We start from the raw sequence: 26,259 nt of genomic DNA, 5'->3' as shown, positions 1-26,259 counted from the left end.
ATGACAGTACAGCCCTGTAGTGTCGCAGATAGTGGGCAGAGGTCTCGACGCCCACCGCTTCAGCCCCCGCTCACCTGGTTCGCGGTAGCAGGACGATGGGATCCTCCGTGTCGTCGGCGCCGGGGGGTCACGATGATCACTGACGCAGCAGGTGGCATCCACGATGTGGCGGCGTCCACAGCAGGACCCCCAGGCACCCGCCGCGATTTCAGAGCGGTGTGCAGCCAGTTTGCTATTCTTTTCAAGAATGTCTTTCTTGCTCTCCTCTCTTTGCCCTTTGGGTTTTGCCATCGCTTTAACACACCTGAGCTATGAATAGGACACCATTAAAATGTTACCCTTCTTGTAAGGGAAAATACCCCTTGAAAAACTAGCAACGACGGTGCAATAAGTGTCTCCCTCTCTATCATGACGAGGCGTCCTGTCCGAACTCTCGGCGCATGTGTCCTAAGACTATCAAGGAGCGTCGGGTGAAATGGTGGGCAGCCTACGCCATGTCGCAGGCCGAGGGGAGCTCCCCGCTGCCGCCAAAAGTGGTGAGGATCTAAGCGACGGCCGTGGCTCCGATGCAGATGCCATTGACCTCACATTGGCGCGCTCGCGCTCCACGACATCTGTCCCCACCAGGCATGACGAAAGTCCTGCGATGGAGAATGTACACACCAGCGACAGGGATGTACCCGCTACTCCTAGGACAAAGCACACAACCCCTGGTACCACTGCGACTGCTCAGTCGAAGCGTTCTAAGGCACCAACAGCTACGTTGAGTTCCTGTGGCACCCGCCGGTTTGCATGATCGGCGGGCCCTCCCCGCAAACACGTCAGCGGCATGTGTCTGGGCATTCTGCAAGCAAGGACGCCAGCACCAAAAGTCACAAGGACGCTGAGATGCCTCCTAAGAGCGCGCTGACGCATAAAGCCCTGGTTGCGTCAAAATCTACGGCACAACCATCTAAACAGCCTAAACCCCTTCCGGTGACGCGGAACATCAGCGAGAGTCTCGCTAAGATCATTTAGGTGGCCAGTAAACAAAAAGACAGGTCGAAAGACGTCTAAACGCCTTGAAGGATCATTCTGAGATTCCCCAGTCCCTATCTAAGACTCTCCTTGACAAAATTCCAACGTTCTAGGCAAGGGGATCCCCAGGAGGAGCCCCCTCCCCCTCCCCCTCTGCACCCCTTTGGGTCATCTCCATGGACCAGGGAGAAATTTGAAAGAGGTATGGACAGGCTGGCTAAATTTGTGGACTTCTTTGAGAAATTCACTCCCAAAGGGCCTAGTGAACAAGACCTTTATCCCACAATAACCAAATTCCAAAGAACTTGCCCTCTCCATGAGGAGGTCCTTGACTTTACAGATCAAGAAGAGATTCTTCTTGACCTTTATTCACAGGAGGATGATCCCTTTGAGGATCCCACTGATCAGACTCCGGATTGGGAGGGGATGATCAGCAGGTGGATTACCCACCCTGGCCGTCTCCTAGCCATAACCTGGATCCTGATACCCTATGTATGGAACCCCCCTCCTCCTCACCTCTGCATCGGGTATCTCCTGTAGATGACCAAATGGCGTTTTAATCCCATTCTGAAAAAAGCAGCTGAGCACTTCCAGATAGCCACGCAAGACATAGTGCTAGATTCAGGTTTTCATAGAGGACATTTTAAACGAGAAGCCTCTGCCAGCCAGGCTATCCCTTTACTTAACTCCATCAAAAGGCATCACCCCTTCCCTATTAACACCTTCACAAACCAGGGCTGTGAACCCGCAGGTGGAAACTTTTTCACTCCCCCTTCTGACCTCTATATTAGGGGTCATGCCACCCCGGATTCTCTTGTGGTCACGACGACAAGGAAAAGGGTAGGTGGCCCTTTGTCCACAGGTAAGGCGCTGCCGGACAAGGAATGTAAAAAATGGTATGCCCTTGGGAAGAGAATCACTATTGCGGTGGCATATTCCACCCGAATGGCCTACAACACCATGCTGTTGGTCAGCTATTCTAATGTCCAATGGAGTCTGGTGCAGGGGGGCATGCATGAGTTCCCCGAATCGGTGCGTTCTTGCCTGCTTACAATTGTTTGAGGGTAAGCAAGTAAACCATAACATCCTCAAACATCTTAGATGCTGCTGAGACAGCAGGAAGAAACTTAGCCAAGGGTACCCTTTTGAAACGTACGCCTGGCTAAAGAACTTTGGGTTCAGACCAGAGACACAAGCTTTGCGAATCAACAAACCCGTGGAATACTTCAACCGGTTTGGCAAGGCTGTTGATGAGGCGCTGGAAACTGCCAAGAAAGAACACAAGACTTTGAGATCTTTGAATCCGTTTACTCAAAGGCCCTTTCAACAGAGAGGGGGAAGTTCTTGCTGCTCCTTTCGCAGACAATCCTTTTCTCGTTCCCCACCTAATGAATCTGGCACAAGTAACAATTGGTCTGCAGGACAGGCGTCTGCTGCCTCTAATACATATCCACCCAGAGGACAGCGGCGTGGGAAAGGAAGGGGTCGCAATGCCACCCCCAGAGGCTCCCTGGCCTCCAGTCAGAAATGACTCTCAAATTTGGGTCCCCTCCATGCCTCCCCGGTCGGGGGACGTATAACATTCCTGCACACTGGGAGGGGATTACCACAGACCAGTGGGTGCTCGAGACCGTCACCCACGGTTATTGCATCGAGTTCAGCCGGCCACCTCGATTCAGACCTCCAAAGTCCAGGCGTCTAACACAGAATACCTGAAGATACTGCTGCAAGAGGTCGAGATCCTGCAGGAAAAGGGCGCAATCGAAGTCGTCCCCGTTCTACAGGTAAACAAGGGTATTCAGTGTACTTCCATGTACCCAAAAAGGATCTCATAGTGCGCCCTGTGCTAGACTTGCGCCCAGTGAACAAATTTGTCAGACCCCAAAAGTTTCGTATGGCAGTGTTGCATAAAGTAATTCCTCTACTGATGCAGGGGGGGATTACATGGCAACATGAGACCTGAAAGATGCATTCTTTCATATTTCAATGTTGCCAGCACACAGGAAATACCCAAGGTTCATGAAAGAGGACAAACACTATCATTTCAAGGTCCTTCCCTTCGGCATTGCCTCAGCCCCAAGGGCATTTACAAAGGTACTGGCAGTTGCAGCAGCTCACCTGTCATCCCAGTTGATCCTTACCTCCACAACTGGCTCATAACAGGGGACTCCTACGGATCATGTCTGTCAAACACTCAAGACGATAGACCTCTTATTCAGTCTGGGATTCTCCGTAAACGAGAAGAAATCCAGCCTCCAGCCCAGCCAAGTCAAGCAGTTTCTGAGGGCTCTAATTCAGACAGAAAACAGCCTAGTCTTCCCCTCCAACAAGAGGGTTCAAATCATGCTGTTTCAGATTCCTCAGTATGTAGTCAGTCAAGAGGTGACGGTACGCAAGGCCATGCGACTGTTTGGGATGATGGCATCCTGCATTTACTTGGTTCCTCACGCACGTTTGCGCATACGCCCCATGCAAGAGTGGCTCAACAGCCAGTGGTGTTATGCCAGCGGACAATAGGACGATCCAGTGGTTGTCTCGGTAGCCCTCGTTCTCTCTGCAGTGGTGGTCGAGGGAAAACCTCTTGATGGGGAAAACCTTCACCACCCTCGCTGTGGAAGCCACTATCATGACGGATGCATCTCTCACTGGGTGGGGGTGGGGGGGGTATCACCTCCTTCAACAGACAGCATTTGGTCCCTAGCAGTAGCTTCCAACTGCATAAACCTGTTGCAGCTGTTGGCGGTATTCAAAGCACTGAAGGCTTTTAAGACAGTTGCAGGGAAAAACAGTACTCATCCTCACGGACAGCACCACGGCCATGTACTACCTGAACAAGCAAGGGAGTACTCCCTCTCCAGGGCTGTTCAAACTGTCTCGGAACATTTGGAAATGGGCTCTCAAACACAAGATGTTTCTATTGTCTCAACACATTCCAGGGGAATTGAATCTTCTGGCAGACGTGCTCAGCAGAGACTTCCCATTGCCCTTGGAGTATGAATGGCGACTACTCAAAGACAGCGTCCAACGTTTTCGCAGAATTAGGCTTCCCAGAGATAGACATTGATCACAATGCCCAGATTACACCTCCAGGTACCCTCCAAACCGGTCCAAGGGGAACAGTGTCTGGATAACATGGTCAGGGAAATTTGTTTACGCTCCAACCAACCCCTCCCCTCCCCGGCCGACTCCCCTACTCAACAAGATTGGTTCCTGGTGCATCTTGTGCACAATCACCAATGTGGGCACACCAACCCTGGTTCTCCCATCAGATGGAGATGTCTCGCTCTCCTCCAATTAAACTACCTTGCCCATACAACATGCTATCTCAGGACAAGGGGGAAACCCTTCCTCCATGCCCGCAGACTCTCAATTTAGTTGCTTGGCTCCTGAGATCAGAGTTCGGGCACCTCCAACTTCCTCCGATGTATGGATATACTTGGAGAAGCAAGAAAGCCTAACACCAGACATTGCTACTCAATAAATGGAAACGCTTAGTCATCTGGTGCAATTGCAGGAGCATCAATCCCATTGACTGCTCCTACTCTTATTGTATTGTACCTGACTCACCTTCTAGACTCGGGTCTAGTTTTTAATTCCCTGAAGGTCCACTTAGCTGCACTTACAGCCTATACCATGTCCCAGCAAACGGTGTCGTGGTAGAAGGCCCCAGGAAATAAAGTATTCATGGAAGGGGTTAAAATAATTCATCCCCCTATTTCTAACCCGGCTCCTGAATGGGACCTAAATGTGTTACTAACCAGACTTGTGGGGTCTCATTTTGAACCTATGCACAAGGCAAGCCTCAAAGCACTCACAAGACCGCCTTCCTAGTGGCAGGCACTTCACTAAGAAGTGTCGGTGAACTACAGGTACTTTCAATCGTAGACCCTTTCGTTACAATTCAGAGATAATGTGATTCTGCGCACTCGCCCACGGTTTGTGCCCAAATTTATTTCTAAGTTCCATGTGAACCAGTCAATAGAACTACGCACATTCTTCCAGAACCCCACTAACGTGGCGGTGTGAAGCCTACACACACTGGATGTGCACAGGGCGGTCATGTATTATCTGGAAAGAACTAAACCACTAAGGAAAACAAACAAGTTTTTAAATTCAGTGGCGGCTTGTAGAGAAGGGGAACCTGTCTCTAAATCGGCCATCTCAAGGTGGATTGTCAATTGCATCACACTCTTGCCAAAAGAGATCTGCCCTTCAAGCCTAGAGCTACTCTACTCTGGGCACAGGGGCTTCCATAGCATTCATTGCAAATGTTCCTCTCGAGTCAGTTTGCAAAGCGGAAACCTGGAGTTCTGTACACACCTTTTACAAAACACTATTTCCTAGACACTCACTCTAGGGCTGATTCTCGTGAGCCAAACGGTACTAGGACACCTTTTCACTACTGTTCCTTATCACATCCCACCAACTCCAGCTACTGCTAGCTAGTCTATGCGCAGCATGTGATTCTAAGCAGATTCACAAGCATCAGAAGACCTGCATTACTTACCGTAATAGCATTTCTGATGATTGTATCGGCTTAGATTCACATGCGCCCGCTCGGATGGAAGGAACATAGACATCTTACTACTTCTTCTCTCTTTCTATACTTGCTCACGATAGTCCTAAGGCTCTCTCACGGCAGAAATTTAGGAAATCTGGGACATTTCGTATTGGGATGGATAAACGGCATAAGCATCTTTCTGAATCCTAGTCACTTATCAAAATATGTGCAACTGAATTGCTAATAAACTTAAATCAGTGTTTATATCAAGCTTGATATTGGTGTTAAGGTATATCTAAAATGTTGAAGAGCAGAAACAAGCATTTGGCTATTAGTACGGAATACGAAGGGTGTGTTCTACAACTTGCACTAATGGCAGGCCATGTCCCATTGTTTTCCTACTTGCAGCCTTTCCTTCATAGATTTTAAAGTGTGATTTCAAAGTTATTGAATTGCTATTCATTTGGTTAAATTGTAAATTCAATTTTCTTTGAATTATTCTAGGGAATTCTTCGAACACCTGACACAATCCGCCGGTTCCAAAGTGTCCCTGCACAGCAAGGCCAAACTTCTCCACTGCTACAGTACTTTGGAATTCTGTTGGACCAAGGCCAGTTGAACAAGTATGAGTCTTTGGAACTCTGCAGGCCTGTGTTGCAACAGGGCCGTAAGCAGCTGCTTGAAAAATGGTTGAAGGAGGATAAGGTATGATGAAATGAACACAGAAAAAAGGTTTTTTTTGTCATTGATCAGGTTCAGACAAGTTTTCACTAAGTTTAATTTACTTAGAATACAGACATACTTGCTAGCATCACTAGAAAACATACTTTGTCTCGGATTTGAGCAAAGTATTCTCGAAGACCAAAGCAAAGCTTTAGGAGAAACCCTTTGAGATATGTAAAAAGCGCATCACAGCTGACCACCTGCTAGATGTACTTAAATGACTGGTTAACTGCAAGAAGTGAAATAAGTGGATATATATGGGGCCTTTTGAAAGCTGGTTCAACTCTACTCATCCTCTTAAGGTACTTTATTCATGGGCTACATTAATGTCTGGGCTAAAGGCCCCTCCAAGACAGACGTCATATTTTACAAACTGGATTGTCACTGAATTCTTTTTTTTATTCATTTGTAGAGCGCCTAAACCCCCGGGCACCAGGGCCCTGTTGCAGACCAGTTACGCTTATACAAAAGCTTGAATCCTAGCAGGCGGTATATCAGTAATACATTGGGTGAAGACATTTGCTTAGAAAGTTCAGGACATTTAGGGCATGGATTGCATGCAGGGTGATATCCTGGTCGGGGATAGTTTAGGCAAAGAGCCAGGGGTTCTCAATGTTTTTCGCAATGCCCGTATGAGTTCTCTGCTCTGTTCTGCTGGGATGGAGTTCCAGTGGTTAACTGCGTCTGTTGGGAAACTTACTCCGCCTCCTTAGGCTCTTTTTACTCTTGTTATAGCTAATTTCTGGGCATGGATAGATTTTATTGGTCTGTTGAATTTTGTTCTTTCCATTTTTTGGGATAGGTACTGAGGGTCAGTTTTGCTCAAACATTTGTGGGTGATAGTCTTATAATCCTTTCTTTAATCGGGAGCTAGTGCGCTTTTTTCCTGGTGGCTGTAATGTGGTTCTTTTTTGGGATGTTTAATGTTGCTCTAAGGGCGTTATTCTGTATTACTTGCAGTTTATTTAAGTACCTTTTGGATGTGCCAATAAATGGGAGGTTGCAGTAATCCAATCTCGCCCCTGTGATTGCTCTGGCAATGGTCATCGAGCTATCTGAGTTGAGGTATTGTCTTGCTGCGTTGGTTAGTTTTGCTGTATAGGTTGCTGATGAGCCAATGGCACATTATATTGAGGGATAAGGATGCGTCTGCGTAAACTCCTAGGGTTTTTATTGCGTCTGAGAGGCAGATCTGGATTCAGTCTATCGGAAGAATGTGAATTGTGGGCAGAGTTTCTTTAGTACTGTGGGGCAGCTTTGTCATGGTTTAGATACAAGTAGTTGGATGTCATCCAGCACTGAATTGTCAGGTATACTCTGAGCATTGTTGAGTCTGTATTTGGAGCCTGTCAGTGGGAGAAGGATTATATTGACCAATCTAGTCTGGTGTTCCTGGCCTTCAGCTCCTATTGTGTAACTAAGGAAGTAAACCACATTGCACGCTATGTATTTCAGACTACAGATTTCAGAGCACATTCGGATTGGCCTGAAAACACTGTTCAAACCCACCCAATAAATTCAATTTGCAACCAAGTCAGCAAAGGTTTATTTCTATACAGCTGTGCAGAAATGGACAAAGACATTTGGGGAGTCTTCCAGTCCTAAAAATGTAGCCCCCGAGTGCACACACATGGATTTTTTTGTAGGGTTTAACACAGTGTGGTTCATATAGAAAATTAAGTTTATACATTAATTTGGTTGTATCTACAATGAGCTTCCTAACAGCGACCTTTGGCCTTGTGGCGGATGGTTTTACTGCACTGTTATGCTTGTACAATTCCACTCGGCCTACCCATGTGAAGCAATCTCCTCCAGCAGCGGATCTTATCATTCTTAATGTGACTCGACCTGGTGACTAGCACCCTCATTATCCTTGTTACTGTTATCGGACAGGGAAAGTTTTATCTTGATTGACTTCGTCACTGGGCGTGTTGGTGTCCCGGGAATAGACTTTTGTCACAGCCACAAGTCTTCTGGGATTCTAAATGTGCAGCAGGCAATCCTAATCTTTCAATTTTCACTGCATCCGCTCATCAGCTACAGTTGCATTGTTGCTCACGCTGTGACTCGTATATGTCCAGGGGCCTGTAAGAGAGATAAAATACTTGCAACTTTCATAATTAAGATATTACAGCTTCTCAACAAGAATCAAATGAACTTAATGGGCTTATATCATGAATTTCAATAACACTGATTGATATGTCCTCGTAAGGGTGTCAAAGAATAGAAAGAAAACCTCACTGTCTATCTCCGCAGGGGTTTACCTGCCTCAAAACAAATGGAATTGCCAGACTGTCCGTCAAATCAAACTTCTGTTTCGAAAGGATTGTGTACTCCCACGTATTCCTCATCTTAGATATATCCTTACCTTCAGCTTTGCTGCTTCTCCACCAGAGGGTGCTCCACTGAAGGCTGCCGCATCAACGTCCCTCGTCTGCACCCATTGAGCGCCGACGTCATCCGCTGTATAAATGCCTCGAGCGCGCCCGTTGGCCTCAGTTCCGTTTTTCCGTTAGCTTCGCTTCGGATTGATACACGGCTCTTCAGTTCGTACAATAATGTCTTCATCTAATCCTTCCACACCGAAGACTGGATTCAAGAAATGCCAGAAATGTGGGAGAAAGATGTCGCTAACTGATCCCCATTGGAATTGCCTCCGGTGCTTCGGTTCCAATCACTGTATAGATGAGTGCGGTTCCTGTCAGTCGTTGACTCATAAGGCCTTAAAAGAACGAAGAGGTAAACTGGCGTTGGGCGAGGAATCCTCAAAGTTTTCTTCGAGAGGGAGAAAAGACTCAGCTCAGTCTTCAGCAAAACGTCATAAAAAAAATCTAGGTAGAGGAGTAGATCCAGGAAGTCCTCTTCTTCCTCTAAAAAGGCAAAGAAAAGACAACACCGGTCTTCCTCTTCCTCGACGTCGTCTGAGGAAGTCCTAACATGTCCGTCGAGACATGACTCCCCAAGAAAGTGGGAAGCTTTCAGAGCATCTATGTTCCAAATTTTTGAGAATGCGGCCCAGACCCCCTCAAAAAAGTGAACGAAGACCATGCCCTTCTCACAAAAAAAGTGACTGGGGAAGATCTAAGATGGGAAAATCTGACAAAAAATCGTCAAGGGTGTCCAGGGAATCTTCCCAGACACCTCGTAGAAAAAGCCTACCGGTGCATAAATTGAAGGTAGAACTCAAGAAAATGGCGTCACACTCATACGTCAAAGTCCTCATCTAAAACTTCCTCGAAGCCTCTATCGAAGGGTGTCGCTGACCCAACCTAAAAATTTTACGTTGTGTGCACAGTCGACTGTGTCGATGGTCTCGACAACTCCTTCGGGGTAGACGATTCCTTCGAAGATGTTGAAAATTACCTCGACAATATCGAAGGTAATGGCTACAACATCGACGCCATCAACGCTTTTGTTGACGTCTTCGACCATTCCATTGACAAAATCGACACCAATTTTAAAGTCTATGCCACCTGAAAAGGTGTTTCATCCAGAAAGCAGACATGATTTCTTTAGAACCATGTCCTCCATATATGAAGGAGATTCATCAGCAGAAGAGGTTTCACCTGCTGGTGTTAAATTTGGTACAAAACAAGTCCCTGAGGAGTTCATTGACCCTCAATCTAAGATGCAAGACTTATGAGTGCTTGCAGTCAGCAAGCGGTCTGGATACATCTCCTGAATATGAATTTGAAAAGCCTGACCCAGCTGAATATGCTCATGCAGGTTATAGAAAATTGATGAACAGGGTAACTGAATTCATTGGATGGAGTAGAAATTCACCTGTATCAGGATGATAACATGACTGACATCCTTTCAGGAGCACCTCCGTAAGACCCCATACTTCCTTTTCATGTAGCCTTACAAAGGAAGGTTAACACTGCATGGGAAAACCCTGATACTATTCCCACAGTAAATAAGAAGTATGTGTCAAAATATAGACCCTGTCTCTCAGATCCTGAATACTTAAGTAAACACCCATCTCCTGAAAGTCTGGTAGTTCAAGCAGCTACCTCTACTTGACATACTTCATACCCTACAATTCCCCCTGATAGGGATGATAAAAAGGTTGATGCATGGTCCAGAAAGATTTTTACGTCGGGGAGCATGGCTTTAAAATCCACAAATGTAACTTGCACCCTTGCAAGATTTACATATACCCTCTGGGACTGCATGTCAGCAGTAGCTGAACACATCCCGGAAGGTGAGGAACGTGAAGGGTTTCTATCCATAGTAAGGGATGGAAAGGAGGCTTCGGGGGGAATGCCTTCAATCAGGTTTGGACAAAGCTGACCGTATCAGTAGGTCCATGGCGTCTAGTACAGTGCTACGCAGATTTGCATGGCTAAGAAAGTCGGGTTTTGCACCTGATGTGCAATCCAGGCTTCTTATATGCCATTTGACGGCTTGAGGTTGTTTGGCAACAAGGCGGATGAAAGTTTGGAGAAGCTGCAGACCTCTGAAGCGGCGGCAAAATCACTCAGTGCCGCTATACGACAACCTCAACAACGCCCCTACACAGGCTCATCTTCCTGGAGGGGTCATCCGTTTCGATTTTATTCCTCATTTGGGAAAGGAAGGGGACAGGCCTGTCGGAGGGCAAAGGAAATTTCCTCAGGGGTAAGGAAAAGGTGCTAGATCTGCCCCAGCAGTGGTATCTGTCCCTTCAGCCACTGCTGCAGCTGCCGCAAAATCACACTGAGGTTTTGGCCCACAAGAGGGGGTGGCAGAATCTCTCAGCATTTGAAAGAATGGCGGGGCATTACTTCAGATGCTTGGGCACTGGAAACAGTATCCCAAGTTTACTGCCTTCCTTTTTAAAAGAAACCTCAATCACCCCCAGGATACAACTGTCAAACATCCAGATCCGCTTCTGTTGCAGGAAGTTTTAACCCTGCTAAAGAAAGGTGCAATAGAACATGTTCCTGTAGCGGAGAGGAACAAAGCTTGGTATTCCCCATATTTTCTCATACCAAAGGAGGACGGAGGACTGAGTCCCATCTTGGACTTGAGAAGCTCTTCAGGAAGGACAAGTTCAAGATGGTCACACTTTTCTCAGATTTTTTCGGGCTCTCCAACTCCAAGACTGGTTGGTATCATTGGACTTTCAGGATGCTTACTTTCTGTGCTTGATATGGATTGGCACATGAAAGTACCTGAGGTTCGTGATTGGCAATTCTCACTATCAGTTTCGAGTTCTACCATTCGGGCTGACCTCCGCCTGAGAGCTTTCACCAAGTTGATGGCAGTGGTGGCAGCGAGTCTCAGGAGAGGGGGATTCACATCTAACCCTACCTGGACGATTGGAGGATCAGGGCATGTTCTCCAGAACAAGCCCAGGGACATCTGTCCAAAACTTGCCACTTCCTTCACAAACTAGGGGTTTCTCTGAATTTAAAAAAGTCAAACATGATCCCATCTCAAATTCCAGTTTATTGGAGCAGTCCTGGATACTTGTTGGGGCAAAGCCTTGCCTCCCGAAGAGAGCTCACCACATTCTGCAGATGGTAATACAATTCCTGAATACCAAGTATCTACCGGCCTTCGATTTTCTCAGGTTGCTTGGTCTTATGGCATCCTGCATTTTTCTGGTGTCAGAAGCCAGATTGAGGATAAGATCCCTTCAATGGGCCCTCAGGACTCAATGGTCCCAATTTTCAGGAGAGATTTCAGAACTGTTGCATGTTCCAGCCAGAGTAGCACAGGATCTACAATGGTGGGCTTGCAGGGAACATATCCTCGAGGGAGAATCTTTTTGGCAGCCATGGCCGGAGATGACAGTAGTGACGGACGCCCCACTCACAGGGTGGGGAGCTCACACCAACGAGTTGACAATCAGCGGTTGTTGGTCTCCATCGGAGTCCAAACTACACATCAACCTATTGGAGCTGAGGGCAATCAGACTAGCGCTGAAGGCCTCCTGCCCTCTGTACGGGGAAAGAATGTCCTGATAATGATGGACAACACAGTGACCATGTACTACCTCAACAAGAGCGGAGGAGTAGGGTCACTACCACTGTGCAGAGAAGCAATGCAGCTCTGGTTCTGGGCAATACAAGAAGGGATCGATCTGTCGGCAGTTCATCTAGCCGGAGAACAAAACACAGCGGAGGACGCTCTGAGCAGGCAGAGCAGTTTCCCACGAGTGGGAAATAGCTCAGGAAGTCCTTCAAGAGATCTTCGCCCTTTGGGGAACCCCGCAAGTGGATCTGTTTGCGACCAGTGTCAACAGGAAATGCGAACTGTACTGATCAATGGAATTTCCCCCGAGAGGAGCTCTAAGGGACGCGTTCGTAGTTGACTGGGAGTTTCCAGTTCTGTATGCGTTTCCTCTAGTCCCTGTGATCCCTCAGGTAATCAGGAGGTTGAGAAAGTTCAGGATAAAACCATGATCCTAATTGCCCCGGATTGGGCCTGGAGAACATGGTACCCGGACCTCTGCCCTCCAATACGTCTTACAAAAAGAGAGGATCTTCTCTCGCAAGATGAAGGTCACCTTCTCCATCCAGAGGTAACGCACTCAACCTTCACAAATGGCTTCTGAGAGTTTGAGATACAAGGATTGGGAACTTCCGGATGCCGTCATGGAGATCTTGCTTTCGGCCAGAAGGCCAGGAACTAAATCTCTATCGGTGTTGTTGGAACAAGTTCAGTAACTGGTGCAGAGATAAGAATGTGGACCTGTTTCAGTGTAATATTCCCACAATATTATCTTTTCTGTTACACTTGGCTAATCTGGGGCTCCAGGTTGGCACGATAAAAGGTTATTTAGCAGTGCTATCCACTGTTATTGATCCTCAGAGGAAGAATCTTACTTTAAGATACCTTTTTAATAGCTCAATTCTTAAAAGGTCTAAATGTGTTTCCTCCAATACGTTTTCAAGTTCCTGTTTGGGACTTAAACTTGGTTCTAAAGTTCCTCACATGCATTCCATTTGAGCCTTTACTTTCTTGTCCGTTAAGGCTCCTTACTCTAAAAACAATACTACTTGTGGCAATTACATCAGCCCGTAGGGTAAGCGAGTTGCAGGCCCTTTCTAGCGGGCCTCCTCACACCATCTTTGTGGTCCTTAGAGTAAAACCCTCTTTCTTGCCAAAAATTGTCTGATTTTCACCTGTCACAAAAAATAACACTGCCTACTTTCTACCCTCCTCCTCGCGCAAGTAAGGAAGAGGAACGACTACATAGATTAGATCCTAGAAGAGCTCTTCGCTTCTATATTTCAAGATTGGCAAAACTGTCGGTATGACCAACTTTTTGTGCGATACACTGGCCGCAAATTGGGACTAGCCGTGACTAAACATTATCTAGATGGATAATTTTGGCTATAATTCAATGTTCTAGATTGGCTGGGAAAGATCCTCCAGATGGGCTGAGGGTTCATTCTACCGGGGGCATGGCAACTTCAACAGCACTTCAAAGGGGTGTCCCTGTTCAAGATATTTGCGCAGCAGCCACATGATCATCCATGCGCACTTTTATAGAACATTATGCTCTAGATTTGAATTCTTCACACGGAGGTCTGTTCGCTAAATCAGTACTACATTCTGTACATGACTAAAATTTCTGTATTCTCACCTCCAATACAAAACTGCTTTGGGAGTCTATCTAAAATGAGGAATACGTTGGAGGACACAATCCATTCGAAGAACAAGTTACTTACCAACTGTAACGTTCTTTCGATTGGATGTTCCTCCCACGTATTCCTCATCAACCCTCCCAGCCTACCCCACAGTACAGTTTGTTACGTGATTTAGGCTCAATTCTTTTAAGGCTTGTTTCAAGAGGCATGCCATCAACTACAATCCATTGGCTACAATATACGAAAAAACGGAACTAAGGTCAACGGGCGCGCTTGAGGCATTTATACAGCGGATGATGTCGGCGCTTAATGGATGCCGACGATGGACGACTACGCTGCAGCCTTGAGTGGAGAGAGAAAACATTTCTGAAGCAGCAAAGCTGAAGGTAAGGATATATCTAAGATGAGGAATAGGTGGGAGGAACATCCAATCAAAAGAATGTTACAGTTGGTAAGTAACTTGTTCTTCTCTGAGCAGAACTAGACACTCTCATTCCCAGGGCACAGCCTTCCGCAGAGCGAATAGCAGCAAGGTCGTAACCAGTCAGCTGGTTTCTCAGGGCATCTTTCTCCACGGTACATCGATTCAATCCCCTTCCTAGACATGTCCACTTGTATATTCCTCACCCCCCTACTGCAGATTGCAAATGAAACCAATACAGGAAGCATTTGATCAGCAATGGGAGCAAACAGGCTCATGGGAAAATCTCATTGACCTCTCACCCCATTTCCACACGGCACTGCAGTGATGGAACTGGGAACGCAACCCGAATCAAGGCATGCCGTTTCAAGGGCCAACCTCAATATTACTCCTCGGGACCAATGCCTCTTTTTCAGGCTGGGGAGCACATCTGGGAGAGCTACAGACAAAGGGCATGTGGTCCGTTCAAGAAGGTGTACTACACATCCACGTGCTAGAACTCGGAGCCATCAGGTGGGCACTGAAATCTTTTCAGACAATCCTTGCAGGACAAGTGGGAGCTCAACGACGGCAAGATGAGCCGAATCTTTCACAAATGGCGACATCCTCACATCGACTTATTTGCGACCAGCGACAATGCAAAGTGCCCTTGCTTCATTTCCAGGTACCTGGAGAAGAACTCACTGGGGGATGCATTCTCCTTAATGTGGATGCGTCTGTTCCTTTACGCCTACGTTATTAGAGGGGGCCACAGCACGCGTCTTTTGTGACTGACCCGGCAGTTGAGACCTTTCTCAAGGAATTATTGCATACCTTCCCTCCGCTGCTCACCTCAGTTCCTAGTTGGAGCATAAACACTGTGCTGTCCACACTGATGTCACCCCACTATGAACCGATTCACAGATGCGACTTGCGATTCCTTTCCTGGAATGCCACCAAAAAACATGACAATAACTTGAGCAAGACGAATCCGCGAACTACAGGTGCTTTCTGCAGAGGTGCCTTTCACAATCCTCCAAACAGACTGTCATACTTGGACCACACCCAAAGGTTCTTCCCAAGGTGTTACCCATAATGACACTATCAGTTCTCCCATGCCTTTTTGGCAAGCATTCCTCCAGCACTGAACGTGCTCTACATTCCTTAGACCTTTCACAGGTTTTGAAATTCTGCCTGCAACTCACCAGTGGTTTTCATTCCTTCTCCAGGCTCTTTGTTGCCTTTTCAGGGCGCACCAAGGTCCAAAGCACCTTCAATCAAGGCCTTGCACGCTCAGTGGCAAACTGCATCACTCACTGCCACCAATCCAAATGTGACCCTCTCCCATGTCCAGCTAAAGCACACTCCTCCAGTGGAAGGGCGACTACAGCAGCCTTTCAAGCAGGAGTGGCATCCACGGAAATCTGCAGGGCGGCGACCTGGAGCATGCTGCACACATTTGCCAAACGCTACTCCCTGGAGGATGCCAAGAAGTCGGCGGTCAGACAAACATTCCTGCGCCACCTGTTTACGTAAGGTAGGAGCAGTCATTGTTCGTCCCTCCTTCCCATCAGTTTCAAGCATGCATAGGGTTCAAGTGTACTTGTTGGTACTGTGGTTAACCTATGTGTGTTGCAGTGATAAAGTGGCATGCTTCCACTGCTTGGTATTCTTTTCAAGCGTGTGAATCTATGAAAGATCTTATGCTGGAAAAGTCTGTTACTTGCCTGTAACCGTACTTGTCCATCATTCATAGAGGCACATGCGCCCACCCGATTTCCCTGGGAGGCTGCTCCAAGGCCAGTCAGTCTTATATGCAGTCACTATGGCTCAAACTGTTAAGATGGCTACCTAGGGGTGGAGCTTAAACCCTGCCACCTCATTGGCTGGAGTCAAAAAGCAACAAAATAAGGTGGAGGGGCTAAATAAGTGTGTTTTATCAGGCATAATAGGCAATCTGTATTTCCTTTTCCTATGGGATAAAGGTATGTAGATATACATTTTTTAATTACTGAGGATTCCCAGTTTGATGCGGTATATGCAAGCGTGTGAATCGATGGATACCAGTGCTGGAGAAAAGTTACAGTTAAGTAACAAAGACTTATTCAGCCTTTAGAATACGCAAAGTAAATCTCTAGGTAAATATTGTCATATACTTAGTATAAAATACATATATACATTCACCCTTAGTAGAAGATAGTAAAAGCATATAATTCAAAACCAGTATAACTCTGGTAAATAGTCAAATGTTGTTGTCTTATGTATTTTTTAATACAGTGCAGTTTCCATTTTTATGGTCTCAAGGCACTCTTGTCGTTCTGAAACGGTAAGGTGTTTGGCTGAGAAAGATGGAAAGAACAAGGGCTGTGATCAGATGTTGATGTGCGTATAACCAGGCATAACTGGTGTCTGTGCAGGTGTGTTTTCTGTGTTTCTTGCGCACAATCGAGGCGTCTGTGGTGTTTATGGTTGGTGTGAGTGAGGGTGGTTGATTAAGAGATTGTTCGTAGATTTTGGGTACCTAGTTGTGGATGGTCACCTGGCACAGTGCAACTATGCCATTTGTCTTTGTTGGGACAGTCACCTTCACACGGGTGTGTGGAGTGCATAGCTTCATATTTTCGTGTGGTAATGTCGGGGTTGTCTGGGTGTGGAGAAAGGATATGGAAAGCTGATATTGCAGAGATTGTTTGGGGTGTGCGTATCTGTCTCGAGATTAATTAGTCTTGACTCAATGGGGTATAATGTTTGGCTCATTAAATTCTCTGGACCCCCTCAATCGACTATCATAGGTGCTTGGGTTTGAAATGCCTTTGCAGACTGGCTTGGGTATTGTATAGAGGATGTGACGCCCCCAAGAAACATGATTGATATCAGAGGTTATTAGTCGGCTTCCATCCCGGAATGTTTAATAACCATGTTTTTAGCAGTTTACAAAAAGTCAGGTGGTCGTCAGTTCGGATATCTTTTGCTATGCAAGTAGAGAAAGCTGTTCCACAAAATGTAGTTTTCTCCTATGCCTTGTGAGCAAGTCAGTACTTATCCTCAGTTATTCTTGACTGATTTTTGATCGGAGGAATTCAGCTCCCTGTCCATGTACTTCTGTATGGGCTATACAGAGGTCTTTGAAATCGTAATTTTTTTTTCTAACCAATAATCAGTGCACACTTCCTAGGGCTGGGGTGATGTGTTCTCTCCTGTTAGTCTGAGAAGATGTCTTGCTGCTCTGTTTTGGATGCGTTAGAATTTCCTGATGAGGTAGTTGGGCATTGCTAGGTATAGGCTATTGGCGTAGTCTATTCTTGATAATACACGGGAGATGAGGGTGCAGTGTTGGAAGCTTGGGTACTGGAGAATGCCTTTTATTAAGCATTAGGTGATAGACGCATTTTCTTACTGTTAACCTGTGGTTCTAGGGTGCGATTATCCATGGGAGTTCCTGTTTTTTTTTTATTAGAGTTGAAGTTTCCGGTCTTGTTTCCATTCCTTGGGGCCAGGTGAGCGATGTCTGTGATTGGTTGCCATTTCGTGGAGTGATAACTTCTGTTTCTGTTGCATGCATAATCTACAGTAGGAGCCCTTTAATACTAAAACTATTCCCTAGCATTTCTGAAGTCCAGTCGTAACATTTTTTGGGCCCTTGTGCACTGAAGTTATCGGTTACAAAGTTATACTTTTCAGGAACGTTTACTATATGATTGGATGATGCCAGAGGTAGCCACTCAATGTTTCAAAAAGGTAAGATAATAAAGTACAGGTAAGAGCCCTCTCAATCCCACTAATCTAGGGTGGCCTGGGATGGGATCCTTGACCAGATCACCACCGGTCAAAGACTGGAAAGAGTGCGATTAGAACATGATTTTAACCCAATGGAGGACGACTGGGGAAGAAACCGGTATGTGAACTTGTTGGCTCGGATTTCTCCAGAGAGCACTGCTGAGGTTCTGAATTCCATTGGCAGCACAATCTTCTCTGCTTGGTCTGATCGGGAGGGGGTTGGGGGAAAGGGGAAGGGTTGGGAGAAGGGTCGGGTCGGAGGGGTCGGGGTTTGTCACTGGTGTAGAGGTTTCTTTTGGTTGCAGGATTTGGTTTCAGTCAGTTGCGGTGCTTGAATCTCTTGGTTCCAGGCACATTCCAGTTGAACACACACAGGGAACAGAAAGAAGAGTTCTGCTGAGCAGGCGACCTCAGGGTAATTCCAGGGAGTGAAGACGACTGATTGCACGGGAGTCACCATGGTCAGGCGGTGACAGGCATCTTTGATAGGTGAACAAAGGATCTGGTCCTGCATGCAAGAAGGCTGAACATTCAGCAGCAGGTATCTTGTAGTACGAGGTGAAGATCTTTAAAATTCCAAGGTGGCACTCTGAACAGGGATGGCTCCAGCGAGGTAGCCCTGGAGAGCTTGTCAGTCAACTTGTTGGTCCAGGGACACTTCTGAAGGCTCACAAGGCACAGATCCTCAAGCAGGGGTTGATACTGGTGATTCCTACCAGTCTAGTGGTTGAAGCACCAAATCCGTTCTTGACATCAGGAATAGGAGTAGTGCTTCAGCAAGACTTGGCTGGATCCATTACTGGTTTGCTGCAACAGTCTTCGGGGCATCAGCGGGCTGCATTTCTTCGTAGTGTTCTGAGTGCCAACGATTTGACGAATGGCAGCAGGAGGCCTCCTTTCATTCAAGATGGTGACTGGTAGCTTGCCCAGTTATACCAATGGTAAGGTTCTGCACCATTCAAACTGGTAGTGGCTATCCAAAATGGATAGCCACTGGCCACAACATCTGACCAGCAACATTCAGGCACCTGAATGTGTACTGGGACCAGACCCCAGCCCACACAAATATGCCCCTTTGCCTGGGTATGCAGCAGCTTCCCTGTAAGCTTGCCAATGCCAGCCTGTAAGATAGTTTAGCTGGTTGATCGTTCGCTGTTGTGATCTGCAGATCCAAATCCGAGCTGAGTCGAATCAGCCTTTCATCCTTCTGAGGTCGATAAAGGAGTACAAACTTCAGCTGGGTGATATTTATGTAAATATATTATATGAGAAGCGCTTTGGTGAAAGCGCGTTATAACTAACACATTAGTAGCCATTTGCGGTAAATGCTAAGGTGCATGAATAAAAAATTAAAAACACTGTTGAAAAACATCTACTGCCACCAGATCATCCTCGACACATAGATGTAACCAAAAAGCCAAAAAAGAAAGAATTAGGGATACAGGGTATCCTAGCCACACTTACTTAAGGGTGATATTTGCAGTTGTAAAAATACAAGAAATCCATAGCGCGAGTCTTCAGTACTGATAGTCTTATGGACTGATAAATAAGCTAAAAGGCAGAAGGCTTTACTTACCTTCAAAATGTCAGGTCAGGTTTCAAATCAAAGCAATACTGGTGTCCCATAGAAGTATATGGAAGGGAAAGCACCAAAAAGAAAGTCTTTCCTAACACACAGTAATTGTTGGAAGCAGTTTTATCACACAACTTGTGTAGGAACAATTTGAAAAATGAATGGTGTTCAAGCATACGGTTAGGAGATCTGGAATCTACTGTTGATCAGCACTTTTTGGAAAAGAAACTGGAATATTTTCCCAGACTGAACAGACGTGCTAGGAATTATACGATTTGAAATGCTGCAGTGGTTTGGACTCACGTTTAAGAGTAGCAGAACCTGAGGGCATAAACCTATGCATTTATTAGCCTGTGTGTACGATTCGTATATTCTAAGAATTGTGTGATGAATCCAAGGAAATCACCCGTTCTCCCCAATCGCAGCCATCCCCTTTGGGAGTAGTGAGGTTTGTCCACTAAGCTTAACCCCTAGGGGACAGGGCAAGTGGGATCCCACCAGGCATGACTCCCCCTTGGTGGACAAGGAATCCCCAGAAAGGTATTTCATTCATCCTCCCTAGTGTGAAAAGGCCCATGTGGTTGTTGGCAATATAGGGATTGACTGGCATTATAAAGATTGCCCACGTTAATAGCTCAGGAAAGTCTTGATTCTATTAAAGACAAGGAGGCGAGCATTCTGCTTTATACTTTCTTTAATACTGCCATATCAGCATTTTAAAACTTTAACTTTGTTTTAGTTTTTCTTACATGCTACTTGGAAAAAAACAAATCTACAAGTTACATATTTCAACAAAATTCAAACTGGGTTCCGGAAACCACGCTTCCCATAATCCTGAGACCTTTGTAATCCTGGCCTCTACCCTCGCACCATCAGTGGCTGGATCGGGGTATAAACACTTAACCCCCCCGCCCAGGTCCATTCCTTTTTCTTTGCCATCAGAGTTCTAGATCCAGAGAGTCCAGAATGTTGCACACAATCCATAAGCTCTGCATTTGATCCGCAGCTGGCGAGACTGATCGGTCCAACGGGGACAACTTGCCAGAAGATCATTGGTTCATACTTCAATTTGCTCACGCAGTCTTCTGATCGTCTCCTATGAGAACAGAAAAATTCACATGAGGGTAGGAATTAACTACAAATGTTACACAATGCTGCACAATTTTCATTCATTTTAGTCATCTCGGGTGGGATATAATGCTCGCCTCCTTGTCTTTAATAGAATCAAGACTTTCCTGAGCTATTGGCGTGGGCAATCTTTATTCTGACAAGACAGGAGGCTCGCATTATGCTTGTTCAAAGCTTGCTATCACTCTTCGGTATATCCGATACTGGTTTAAAATAAAGTCTTAAAGGTGGATTCAAAAGACCAATCTGCTGATTTCATAATATCTTGCAAGGACACTCCTGTCGCAAACGCTCTAGAAGCCATTGCTCCCCTAGCGGAATGTGCACCAAATAAAGATGTCTATTCCTGCCCATTGTATGACCTCCCTCGCCCATCTCGCAATGGTTGCTGTCGCTACTGCATGGTGAGGCTTCCTGCGCGCTATAAGCAACTGGGTTACGCCGCACGGTCTAATCTGTGCTGTGGCTGCTTCATAATCTTTAATACATTGAGGTACGCATAACTTCTTGTTCGCCGCAAAATACGGATAGCAAATTATTCTGGAGTTGGCCTTTGTTCTTTTAGCAATAGTAAACGCCACTCCTTCTGGATAAAATATCTTTCTATCAATCACAAATGCTTTTACGTCCGATACTCTCCGGCACGCTACTAAACACAGGAGCATAGCCAATTTGCTTGACAATTGTGAACGGGACAATGCTTAATTTTCTGGCCACCTTAGGAATAGCTGAAAAACGTCTCTTAACGACCCATAAAACTGCATATTTCGGCTCTGGCAGTCTTCTCAATTTTATACCTTTGAGGAGACTCAGGACTGCAGGGTGCTCTCCTACTGGATTACTTTCAACTTTGTTATGCCCTACTGAAATTGCGGATCTGTAGACACCTATGGTTCTGTAAGCACAAGCATCCTGAAACTTTGAAGCCAAAATATTTAGGATGTTTACTAGAGGTGATGAAATGGGAAGCAGACTGTGTTCTGAACACCACTGCGCCCAACTGTTCCAAGCTGTGTTATAGCTCCCAACGGTGGAAGGCGCCCAGGAATCTCATATACAATCTGCAGCGAGGTCCGAAATTCCTGGCAAGTTCCATCTTCTCCTGAAACCCTGCAGGCAATCTGCTGCAAGGAACCCGTTTCTATCAGCGGGTGGACTCGGCCGGTCCGGTCGAGTAGAAGAACTGGGATGTCCGGAACTATCCCCAGAAAATCCATAGAAAGTCCCATCGCAACTGGAAACCAGGCCTGTGCTCTCCAACAGGGCAGCACCATCACCACTTCTGCTTTGTCTCTGCAGACTTTCGCTAGAGCTTTTGTGATCATTACGAATGGCGGGAAGGCATAGTGGACTGCTCCGTTCCTTGGGTGCAGAAAGGCGTCTGTACCTGCTGCTCCTGGGTCTATACTCCAACTGAAGTACCTCTGTGTCTGCACATTCAGTCTGGACGCAAATAGATCTATGTCTAGGGGTCCCCATATGTCTTGCAAGCGCTTGAAAATTAGAGGGTGTAGCCTCCAATTGCTGGAGTCTACAAGATATTGAGAGTTCCAGTCTGCTATACTGTTGTGACTCCCTGGAAGGTATTCTGCAGTTACTGCAATGTTCTGAAGGCAATAATGCCAGAAGTCCTTCGCTAGTTCCGCTAACATTCTGGATTTCGTTCCTCCTAATTTGTTGATGTAGCGGACTGCTGAGATGTTGTCCATCTTGAGCAATACGCAGCATCTTATTTTGTCTTTCGTGAATGCTTGAACTGCGAAGGAGCCTGCCAGAAGTTCGAGGCAGTTTGTTTGGACTCAATTCCTCGTCGGACCATTTCCCCCCTGTCTGTATTTGCTCGCACCTGGCTCCGCAACCTGACCTGCTTGCGCCAGACTCTATGGTCAGTTCCGGAACATCTCTGAAAATCGCTCGTCCCTTTCAAGCTTCCATGTTCTCCAGCCACCAATGTAGCTCTGTCGTGGGTTCTTGGTCTAAGTTCACTAACTGATGATATCTCAAGCCTCTGCGGAGATGTTTGATTTTGAGCCTCTGTAATGCTGAATAATGCAACGGTCCCGGGAAAATGGCTTGAATGGAAACTGCTAGCAGACCCACTATTCTGGCAAGATTCTGAAGCAAAATAACTCGCTTTGCAATCACTGTCCTGAGCTCTTTCTTTATCGCTCTTACTTTGTGACCTGGAAGCTCCAGAATCGCTTTCACGGTATCTATGGTGAAGCCTAAAAATTCCAATTTCTGAACTTGTGCTAATCGGGACTTCTCTAAATTTACTAAGAATCCCAGAGATGATAGGAACCTGAAAATCCACTGCACCTCTCTTGTGAGGGTCTCTTTGCTGCAACCCATAACTAGGATATTGTCCAGATAAATTATCATACAAATACCTCTCTGATAGCTGCAGCTACTGGTTTCATCACTTTCGTGAAAGCCCAAGGGGGTGATGCCAGCCCGAATGGGAGGCATGCAAATCGCCAAATCTCTCCTTCCCATCGGAACTGGAGGTACTTCCGAAAGGCTGCTGCTATCGGAATTGCTAGATCGAAATCCTTGATCTAGGCGGGCTAGCCAATCTCCTGAACGCAATAGGTCTCGGAGGAGGTGTATGCCCTCCATCTTGAAATGGTTATATTCTAGCCAACTGTTCAAATCTTTCAGATTTATGATTGGACAAATCCTTTTCCCTCTGCGCACTAGGAACATATTGCTGAGAAAACCCTGTCCTTCTGAGCTCTCGCACTCTATTGCGTTCTTCTCTACTAGTTTGCTTAATTCGCTGTGTAAAAGTGCTTTTTCTTCTTGCGGCATGCAAATGGGGGCAGGCTCTCTGTCCTGTCTTGGAATGCCTGTGAAGTCTAGGTGAAGACCCGCTACTGCTTGCAAAACCCAAGCATCGCTTGATGAAGCTTGCCATTCTTTCAGAAAGAGAGTTCTCCCTCCGATCGGGACATTTGGTGTACTCGCCGCCTGTTGCGCCGTGCTGACGGAACAAACCTCTTCCTCTACGGCCTCTTGGATGTCTTCCTCTGGCCGGGAAAAAAGTGTGTTGCTGACGGTTCTCCCAGTATTGCACGCGTGGACCTTGAGGCCTTCTTTGATAGTTGTAGCGACCGGACGAGCGACCTCTGAATCGTCCGGTCCCAGCAAAAATACGCCCTAGAAATATCTTCCTTATAGAGCTCTGGGCTTTCTCGAGAGCTGTGTATGTACCACAAATTGAGACATCTCCTTCGCGAAGGCCTCTCCAAAAAGAAGGCCTTTGGCGCCCTCACCCGCTTCATATGTGGCTAGATCGCTGAGATTTTTATCGATCTTTAGGAAGACGCCTCTTCTCCTCTCCGAAGAGAGCACAGTTGGCGTTACCCAATAGGCATACTGCTCTTTGTGCCCAGTTACCCAGGGCATGATTGTCTACTGGGATACCAGTGTCTTTTCACTTCTCAACTAGGTCCATAATTTTTGCCAGTGGTCCTGCTAAGTCCAGGAGCTTGTCCTGCCACCCTTTCCATGCTCGATCGACATCTTTCGTAATGTCTTGTGCAGATTTGGTAACAAAAGTGACCATCTTTGGGTCTAGGTGTGGTGTATCCGCCAGCTTCCCAGGCAGCTCAGGCCGTGGACATTCTGATCGCATGCGGGATCGAACTTCTCTGTCCAGCGGATTCCTGATGTGTTGTGACATGTATAACGCTACTCTGGGTGAGGGCACCCACTCGGATGACTTTGGGTGTCTAATGGCCTCTGGGTCAAACATATCAATTATGTTGCCTTCCTCCTCAGGAACATTTTGAGGAATGGATTGAGGAATATCTTCTTCTGCCGCCTTCGTCGTCGGTGGCATATCCCTCTTCATACTCCCCTGAATTGTCCACCCCTGGGGCAGGGCGTCTGTTGTGGCTATAACTTTGCTAGAAAGGCTTCTTTCAATCTGGTGACTGGGTCGATCTGGCTTTCGGGAACAGAGTTAACCCCATCCTTTGTGCCCGAGGGGGGGGTCAGAGTGTCTGCGCTCTTTCGGGCTTTTTTACACCCCTTATTTTCAACCCTCTTTTGAGGGTGTCCAGCCGACGTCCCTTCCCCAGGGCTGTCTGCACGTCTTTTCCTGGCTGCCAGCTGTACTTGCTGCTCAGCCATGCATGCTTCCAGCATTTCCAACCTTTCAGTAAAAAGGTTGCACCGCCTGAGAGACCGCTTGTGAAAGTGAATCTCCCAGAACCCTCTTGAAGTTGAGGGATAAATCAGTGTCTTGCCAAGTGGGCTCTTCTTCCCATCCCTGTTCACTCCACTCTGGTGTGGTGGACTGAGAATCTCTGGGGTGCGATGAGTGAGCCATTGAATGTTGTTAGCAGAGCTAACTTCTTGGGAGTCAGCCGTAAATTAAGGCTCTGAATCAGAGTTCGCTTTAACTGCACTCTGTGCCTTTCTAGCTTGTCTGTGAACTGTTTGACGTTCTCTGCAGTTCATGCAAAATTGCAACAAAATTTATTTTTTTTTGGAAAATTCCTCTCCGGCACTGACTCGCTCGATGCTCCGCTCCTTTTCGCTATACATACGCGCGAAAACGAGCGTTAGAGGGATGCGTAGCATGACGGGAAGGTTCCGAGGCAGGATCTGCCTCGCTGGGTCCTAATGTACCCCGCGTTCAGTGGCGCGAGCCACCTCCGCTTATACGCGTGTATGCAGGCCGCTACAGGGTCATAGAGCTTTTGTGTTCGCCGGCGCGAGCGAATTTGCGCATACGCCTGAGGAGAACGGGTCGGCTGCCAGAGGCAAGCGGCTTTGCTCGCGGCTACGCACCGCTTCTCCTCACTCCTGAAATTACAACTACTACGGCTAAACGGTAATAGAAGCGCGCGCGCCTCATACACTGAACGCTACCAAAGCTGTTAAATGAACACTTGTCAGTTTATCATCTAAAATAACTTTGACAGTAACGGCATTCTAATATCCATTATATTGTAATAGGCAATTGCTAACTTTTATAGATCATATAATGAGACATAACACTTATCTCAGTATGACAGCAAAAAGAAAGAGGAATGGACCTAGGGGGGGGAGAGTGTTTATACCCGATCTAGCCACTGATTGGTGCGAGGTTAAAGGTCAGGACTACAAAGGCCTCAGGATTATCAGAAGCATGGTTTCCGGAACCCAGTTTGAATTTTGTTGAAATATGAAACTTGTAACTTGTTTTGTTTTTTTTCCAAGTAGCATGTAAGAAAAACTAAAACAAAGTTAGTTTGTTTTAAAATGCTGATATGGCAGTATTAAAGTATAAAGCATAATGCGAGCCTCCTGTCTTGTCATAGAATTGTATGTATGACCCTTTAGAAATAGCTAGTGTGGTTTGTAACCCTTTTATCAGGCACTCGCCACGAGAGACCCAATCCATGGATCATCCAATTTCGTTTCAACTTAACCATAAAGATGCTGCAGGGATACTAGCTGAGAAGGAAAGGGAAGAGAAAGCTGCAAGATGGCGCATTCTGTTAGAGGGCAGAGATGGAAAGCAGTTAGATACAGAAGGTGTCTTACATGGGGAGTCCTCGGAGTG

At 46.5% G+C, this 26,259-nt stretch overlaps 1 protein-coding gene across 2 annotated transcripts in view; it reads left to right on the top strand.

Moving 5' to 3' along the window:
• CLTC (clathrin heavy chain) overlaps nt 1-26,259 on the top strand; it is a 1,506,669-nt gene that overhangs the window by 396,460 nt on the left and 1,083,950 nt on the right. For both annotated transcript variants that reach the window (XM_069615119.1, XM_069615118.1), the window contains exon 8: nt 6,023-6,223. In XM_069615119.1, coding sequence (XP_069471220.1) covers nt 6,023-6,223 — 201 coding nt within the window. The remainder of the gene's footprint in view (nt 1-6,022; nt 6,224-26,259) is intronic.

The sequence above is a fragment of the Ambystoma mexicanum genome, chromosome 9, assembly GCF_040938575.1.
Source record: "Ambystoma mexicanum isolate Mex_15411 chromosome 9, UKY_AmexF1_1, whole genome shotgun sequence".
Classification (NCBI taxonomy): domain Eukaryota; kingdom Metazoa; phylum Chordata; class Amphibia; order Caudata; family Ambystomatidae; genus Ambystoma; species Ambystoma mexicanum.
The sequence above is the reverse complement of the archived record's forward strand: the minus strand, read 5'-3'. Positions and strand labels throughout refer to the sequence as shown.